The following is an 8,194-nucleotide window of genomic DNA, read 5'->3' on the forward strand; positions in this document are numbered from 1 at the left end:
TATATAGATATATATATATATATATATATATTTACCTTCTCCTGAGGAAAGATGACACGATTCTTTCCCAGCATGGCCCGAAACTTGTGTATGAAGTACTCCTTAAAGCAGGACCTAGTAAGCAGATAGATCAAGTTTTTGATAAGGCTGAATCACATAATTAAGTGTAAGTGACACATTGAGAAGATGAATTAATCGCCTACCGGCAAAATGCATCATTGACCCGAATGATGAGCACAGCAGTTCCCTCCTTACATTTCATACACTTCCTGTTAAGCCTAAACATGTGTCACACATATAGGAGTTTGTTCAATTTGTCAATTAGAACAAACAAAAAAATATGAATCACTGTAGTGCTATAGTATTCTTTTAGTACCATATTAATGTGCAAGAACATGATTGCGATTCAGCATCATGCCGTGTGTCAAAGTACCGCCATTGCACCATAGTACACTTTGCACATTATGTTTACAACAAGGTACTGTGGTGTTGGTACAATTATGGAGTCATAGCCGCAACGATATAATGGTACAATAATTACCATAGATGTCCAAAACATTGTAAAACCATTCTTAATTATTTGTTGTCACACACAGAGGTTGTTCAATTCAGCTTACGTCGGCACAGTTATCTTCTCCTGGTTACACTCCAGACCATTATAGTCTTCTTCAACTTGACACATGACCGCCTCAAATTCACAAACTAAGAGACAAAACGTGTCCAACCATACGATGCTTTTCTTCAGCCCGTTTAGAAGTGTGCAATTCTCTCAATACTTATTCAATGGAATCGTTTAACTGACACATATTGGCGTGCGCTCGACTTGTTTTCACGCGTGCGTACAGTACTTCATTTTCTTCTTCTTCTCCTTCTCCTTATATTTTTACGGCGGTTGGCATCCAGCGTATTGGTGCATTACCGTCACCTTCTGCTCCGGAGTGTGGATCAGAAAATAGGTTTACAGACTAAATCAATACTGCATTTTCCTGACCCCTTTTGATGACGTTCCGTGACCACGCCCATATGTTTGCGTCGTTTGATTACTTCAATGTTATTAACGCTATTTTTACGTTTAATTTTCACATCGCCTGACATTAATGTTTTAATGTTATATGTTTTCTTAATGCGTTATGTTTATTTTCTGTGTAATTATTGGTAAATTCCATACACATACACAAACTTCTTGATTTGGACAGCAAAGCAAGCACACTGGGTCTTATGTAAAGTTTTTTTATTATTATTTAATGCATTTTTATGTATTTTTTAATATTCTGAAATTTGTAAAATTATTTATTTTGTTTATTGACATTAAAACTGTTATATCATTCGTATGAAATTCCTATATCATTCTAATATAAAATATAAAAAATACGTGCTGTTGTTGTTATTATTTATTTGTATGTTTAATTATATTTTAGCTGTAAGTTAGAGTATGCATCGTCTGACTTTAATAAAGGGTTAGCGTTTTCAGTCAAAAATAAATGTTCACAATATTCTAATTTTATCACTTTTTTTATCATATAAAATAATATTCATTCCTATTTTTTTTATTATTGACAACGTAGACCTATGTGTCATATTCGCTACATTCATGTTGACGCCATCTAGCTATGCTCCATGGAATTCTTATGATTGCAATATCTGGGAAATGTAGTTTTATTAAACAGTCACTCGCTGTAAATGATCGCAGTAAAAACTACAACTCCCATCATTTTTGTTGGTCTAATAGGATCGAGACCGTTCCGTTAAAGCTACCATGTAATGTTTACTTCTTTCGAACAACGGCGTGTTCTCCTTGGCTAACACTGTTGGAGATCGCAGATGCGGTATCTAATGTCGTGTAAATCACATTTTCCCTGCGAGACATTCGTTAAAACCACGGAATCCTATTTGCATCGGCAGTATTAGTGGTTCATTCTGCGGTCCGTGTTCATAATGGCGATGTTCCGCAGTTTTGTGTCTGCTGCTCAGCTCAGGCAGCATCAGCAGCAAAATGGAGCCGCAGCAGCCGCACCTGGGGAAAGCCTGGAGAGCCAGTTCTCCTGTCCCATCTGTCTGGAGGTGTACCACAAACCTGTCAGCATCGCAAGCTGCGCCCATACGTGAGTATAGACAGTGGCATTTCTTCCATTTCCATCTAGTGTCTCTGTTGTAGAGGCAAAACATCAATTTCGAGTGGTCACTTTGGCATTGGCATTCATGCATGTACACTTCTACAGTATGTGCGTTAATTGCAAAAATATTTAATAATGTGGGGAAAAAATCACCAACCCCAATGTTTTAGACTAGGATAGTAGATTAAATCATGCCTAACCACACACGCTTTCAATATGCGTGTAATTATTTTATTGAAGATACATTTTGTAATGTCAGTCTTTGAAGATGGAAAAACACTGTTTGCATCCCTTTGTGCTTGCACGACTCCAACATCATGTTTCTTTGTCAGCCTTGTGGCATAAAAAGGATGCTCGACATCTGCATCTTTTAATTTGTTTATGCATTTTATGAACTATGAACAAATTTCTAAAACATTTCGATAAAAATAGAATCATCATATCCGTCTTTTGGGGGGTTTTGAGTTTCACTTCCCATCTGTGCGCTGCGCAGGAGAGAACAAAGCGAGAGAGCTGCGAGCGATAATTCATAGTGATGTCTGTTTCGGTTCTTTGGAAAGAATCATTCGAACCGAATCGCAAATAGGACTGAATCAATCTGAACCGAGTTTAAGTTATCGACTGATCTTATGTTGGTTTTACTTTGTGTCTGTTGATTGGGAGTACAGTTAGGTTTGCTGTAATTAAAATGGTAGTAACTGATATTTGATTATTTTGTTTGTAAAATGAATTTATCCTGGGACACTGCAAAACTTGTTGGTAACATGAGTACCTCAAACAAAGCGTTCGTTTTTTTAAGAACCAGAAATACGGTTGACATTAAAACAATCACCCCGAATTCTGGAATGAATCACTGAATCGGTTCCTGAATCAAGTTATTGAAAAGACAGTTTAAAAGAACCGATTCACTAAAAAGAGTGAACTTTACGATCTTAATACCCAGAAATTCTGCTGTTGCCTTGGCAGATGCTGTCACTCACTTTAAGTTTTGAAACATGTCAAACAGCAATGTACACAATGCATAGTATTATTACTTGAATTCTGAAAGTCTCTTACAGCATGGAAATAGCGCTCTTTTAATATAACAATTAATTTTTGCTTAATGTATTATCTCTAAATTTTGCTTAATGTATTATATTCATGAAGTGAATACATTTAGATTTTATGCAAATTCTTTGTAATGTTTACAATTTTATATATTCTTTTCTAAGTAATGTTTACTTTTTTTACAATGCTATAGTATAGGTATTATGAACTTACATTACAAAAAAATCATCTGGAAATTACATTGTAGAATGAAACACTGGCAGTATTGTTGAATTGAAGAAATTTTCATAAAGAGAAACAATTTTGAGACAAGAGTTCTGAATTTATATTATTTAGAACGGTTTCTAAAATAACCCCCATTTGCTTTGGATGGCTGAATTGGTCGCTCTTTGATCCATGGAGCAGTATTGTGCTCCATAACAATAGATACATTTAGAGACACATTTGAACTGTCAGTATTTCAGCTAATGCAATTGTCAATATATGCAAATTTATTCACTTTTCAAAAGTCTTCACTTTTAGTCTTCACAGTCAATCAAATAAAGGCAGCTCATTTTTGGATTTTATTTTTATTATGTAGATGTTAATGAACAAGTCATACACAGCAATTTGTGCCTTTGATAACTTACATGTTTTGGTGCTTTGCTGTACTGTATTTTGTGAAGAGTGAAGCTTTTTTTGTTTGCTTTTCACCTGGAGGTCTGAGTAGCATTACTGGGAGGAGACTGGTTATCGCTGCCTGTTTCATGCTGAAACACCCAGGGACTGCCCTTGCCCTTTTACTGCCCTTTCAGGAAAAATGAATTTTTGATGAGGGAAACACTGTAACCTTCACACAGCTGCTGTAAACCTGAGGGATCTTTTTTCATGATAATTGATGCTTAACCCTGAAAAGCCTGACATATGAAATAATAGTCAGAAAAATCAGAAATGGAACATTTTATTGAACCTATAAAAAGGGCATGTGTTAGGCCATTTCATTATTATATATGCTTTAATGGCTCATTATATATATATATATATATATATATATATATATATATATAACTGAGCAGAAATATGCAATTTGGTGCAGTTGCTAGTATATGGCTAAAAAGTAGGATGAAATTCTAATGTGAATCAGTGAGATCTTTCTAACAGTATAGCAGGCTACATAAAATGCATATAAATATCAGCTTTCACTCTATATCGCTCAATAATATTTAAATTCTTAGTTGTAGGCTATATGTTTAAAGTGCTGTAGTTTTTATTGTTGGGGCAAAACATAATGCAAATGCAGTGCAATACGATGATGATTGAGATGACTGTGAGATGTTCAAATTATTAAAATAGTATATGGTATATTGAGGAACGTTTACTCATATCATATTTTATACTAAATTAATATGATTAAAAAAATGAATTATGTCTATAATCAAATAAATCTATGTTGTTCAGTGTGTGTTTATCTTAAAATATTACTTAAAATACGAAAGTTATTCTTGGGTTTACTTCATGAAAATCAGTAAAAAATTTCACAACAAAATTATAGGCTAAGTGTACCACAACCTGTTTTTCAGCAATTTATTTGTTTTTAATGATGAGAAGATATGATACCAAATCAAGGTGTACCAAAACAAATGACGATGATGATGATGGCAATATGCAAAATGGCTCGACAAGAGCAGAACCAAATTCAAAAAGTGCCAAAGTTTAATTCTTATGTTTAGAGAATTTAACAACTGGGAACCATAGGAATAGCCTATGGTGTTGTTAACCTTAGCAAACATTACCTACTGGTTTTAGTGTTATGAAATTTGAGTTCTAATGAGTTTTATGCATTTAAATAGGGAAGTTGCCACACCTGCACTAGCCTGACAACAATAAGAGGCACACAGGCTTCACTTGTCTACCTGTCTATTTTCTAATGCATCCCCTGCTCTACCTGCCGAATACAGATTAGATAGTTCTAAAGTAGGTTAAAAAAAACTGTCCTAATCCTTATTTCTCTATGCCAACACCACCATATGTTCCTGCCAAAGATACAGGTGAGATTGTAGCACGTTGACCGCCCTCATAAATAATGGGGGCTGCGTTCGGATGCTGTCTTTGGTTTTGTACAGAACTGCCCACACTCATATAACACACTCATATAACACATTCATGGGATGTGTAATGCTGTGGCTCATCTCAAGAGTAGGAGGCATATGCCTAAAGATTGATCCTTTTTAAGCCCTTCTTGCCTTTCATGTTGCTTTCTTTAATTTAAGTCAGAAAAGATTTGGTAGCTTCTCTGTGATCTTTGAGATATTCATTTGGTTTAATTCCACAAGGATCATGTCGGGTTGACATGAGGATGACTAAATGTCAGCTGAATTCTTTTCAGTTAATCGTCCCTGTTCGTCCAGTAGTCATAACTGATTTGCTGAAAAGCAGGTACGTTAATAATCTTGATTATGATTTGTGATCCACAAACATTACCTCTCAAACGTACTCACTCATTCACACCTGCTGTGGCTCAGAGCTGTTTGACTCATAGGGTCGTGATAAAACATATTAGAATGACAGATGCTTCAGCTGAATTTGAAGTCTGTCTCACTCTCAACCGGTTATGATGTTACATTGATATCCTAACATTGTAGTGATAAAAAGTACAGAGAGCTTAATTGTTGAATAAGATGTTGAAAACCAGGTTTCATTTGAGAAATAAACCTGTACTTGCACTGTATGTGTATTGTCCCAAAGTTTTGTCTGTGCTTCCCAGATATACTTACAGTAGCTATTCTAGCAAAAGTGCAAAAAAAAAATAAAAAATTAATAAATAATAGTATTTGTAACAACGTTTGTAGGTCGGGAAGAAGGAGGCGGGAACCGGCGAACATTTAACACTTTAATAAAATAAACAAACACAAAACGAAAGTAAAGAGGCAGCCCTTCGCGGACGACTCTAACCTTTATATAATGTGTTTTTTTCTGGATTTGTTGGTTGGTATTCTGTCTCTATACATTAAAATAAACCTACCATAAAAATCTCATTATGAAATAAATGTTTTTTCTCAAATACATGTTGGCCACAATTATTGACACTACTAGAAAAATTATTATGAGTAAAATATATTTTGCACACCAGGGTGACTATGAACATGCAAATTTCCTGTTTCACAAGAATATAAACATGAGGGAAAACAAAGGCCAAATTTCCTTAATCATCCATCACAATAAGTAAAACCAAAGAATATAGTTCTGATGTGCAGCAAAAGGTTGTTGAGCTTTACAAAATAGAAAGTGGCTGTTAGAAAATATCTAAAGCATTGAAAATTCCAATTTCCACCATCAGGGCAATAATTAAGAATTTCCAATCAACAGAAAATGTTACAAATCTGCCTGGAAGAGGATGTGTGTCTATATTGTAATACAGGCGAGGAGGATGGTTTGAGTGGCCAAAGGCTCTCCAAGGATCACAGCTGGAGAATTGCAGAAAATAGTGGAGTCTCAGGGTCAAAAATCCTCAAAATAAAAAAATCAAACAGCACCTACATAACCACCTGTTGTTTGGGAGGGTTTCAAGAAAAAATCAAGAGATGAAAATGCTCTCATCCAAAATCAAACTCCAGGATATTAATTTGCCAAACACTACTGGAACTTCAAACAGGACTGGGTTCTATGGTCAGATGAAATACAAAAATTAGCTTTTTTGGCAGCAAACACTCGAGATGGGTTTGGTGCACACAGTGATAAAAAGTACCCCATCTGTAAAATGAAATTTACTGCTGTATCTTTAATGTTGTGGGCCTTTTTTTCTACCGGAGGTCCAGATAAATGGCATCATAGATTCTATCAAATAGGGACAGATAAAAAAATCTAAACCTGACTGTCCCTGCTAGAAATCTTATTAGGGGCAGTGGTTGGATCTCCTATCTGGACAACAATCCAAAACACAAAATGGGTCACTGAGCACAAAATTAAGGCTCTGTCATGGCATTCCAGTGCCCTGATCTGAACCGTATATAAAAAATTAGTAGGGTGAACTTAAGATGAGAGTACATGAACATGGACCTCGGAATTTGAAAGATCTGGGGAGATTCTGTAAAGACAAATGGCCTATGATCTCTTGTCAGGTGTTCTTCAAAATCACCAGGCATTATAGGAAGCTGGAATCTTGGCAAGGAATCTTCTGCCAATCTCATGTTAATTTGAGTACTTATTGAGTAGTATTGCATTGTTCTCCGAAAACAGTCAAGCTCCTGGAGGCGTGCCTTGGGCAGAGCTAAAGAGTCACGAGCATGCAAAGCTTTTGCGTAGCGATTGTCTGCAAGCTGTGACATCAGCATCAATAATTATCTTAACGCAGGGTTATTTGGAAAGCTAAAAAAGGTTATCCTTTACCTCACAACCAAAAACACACTTCTTTGGTGACTGTTGATTTTGTGGTCCAAAACAAAATGTAAAATCCTTCTCGAGCAAGTCCTGTGCAGCGCTGACGATGACTTCATGTTCAGTTACCTCTCGCTCTGGGGTGTGTTTCCCAAAAACATCGTTAGCTAACTATGGTCGATAGTTCTATTGAACTCTATTGGTAATGACAGAACTTGCGACCATTGTTGTTTTTGGGAAACGCACCCCTTGTTAATGTGTGCACACGCTCTTCCCGGGAGAAGTGCTCATACAAGGAATTCCACCCTTTATGATGTCATACAGGGCCATACTCTTAAAAAAAAAAACGTTCAGAAACTTATACGAAGCCTGAAGGAGTGACACACAGAAGCCTCAAGGACTGTGGCACAGAAATACTTCGTCATATGTCCAATTTGTTTTTGTTCAATTTTGCTCTTTAACAGTGTAAATAAGTCAGAATGCATGAAATAACATTAGACATCCCCTTTATAGGGGACATCGGATGTTAATTTTCCACAAATTGGTATGATTCATTCAAATTTAAAAAGTTAAAATTTCTCGATGGTTGTGTAAAACAACACCCTTTTTACCTTGTCAAAAACAGTTCTGTTCAAAGGGAGCCGTTTCGGCGCATGTCTCTTTAAATGAGCTTGAGTCAC

The 8,194-nt window shown here is 35.9% G+C and overlaps 2 protein-coding genes across 2 annotated transcripts in view; one reads left to right on the forward strand and one right to left on the reverse strand.

Moving 5' to 3' along the window:
- The window catches only part of ctu2 (cytosolic thiouridylase subunit 2 homolog (S. pombe)), a 17,001-nt gene extending 16,104 nt beyond the window's left edge, over positions 1–897 (reverse strand). Inside the window, exons 1-3 of the mRNA XM_016453143.1 lie at positions 618–897; positions 204–278; positions 36–114 (exon numbers count right to left, since the gene is read on the reverse strand). Coding sequence (XP_016308629.1) covers positions 36–114; positions 204–278; positions 618–682 — 219 coding nt within the window. The 5' untranslated portion in view covers positions 683–897. The remainder of the gene's footprint in view (positions 1–35; positions 115–203; positions 279–617) is intronic.
- An 831-nt stretch (positions 898–1,728) lies between these two features.
- LOC107663044 (RING finger protein 166) overlaps positions 1,729–8,194 on the forward strand; it is a 41,458-nt gene continuing 34,992 nt past the window's right edge. The window contains exon 1 of the mRNA XM_016453195.1: positions 1,729–2,102. Within this exon, the coding sequence (XP_016308681.1) occupies positions 1,936–2,102 (167 nt within the window). The 5' untranslated portion in view covers positions 1,729–1,935. The remainder of the gene's footprint in view (positions 2,103–8,194) is intronic.

Source organism: Sinocyclocheilus anshuiensis, unplaced genomic scaffold, assembly GCF_001515605.1.
Source record: "Sinocyclocheilus anshuiensis isolate Anshui unplaced genomic scaffold, SAMN03320099.WGS_v1.1 scaffold1317, whole genome shotgun sequence".
Classification (NCBI taxonomy): domain Eukaryota; kingdom Metazoa; phylum Chordata; class Actinopteri; order Cypriniformes; family Cyprinidae; genus Sinocyclocheilus; species Sinocyclocheilus anshuiensis.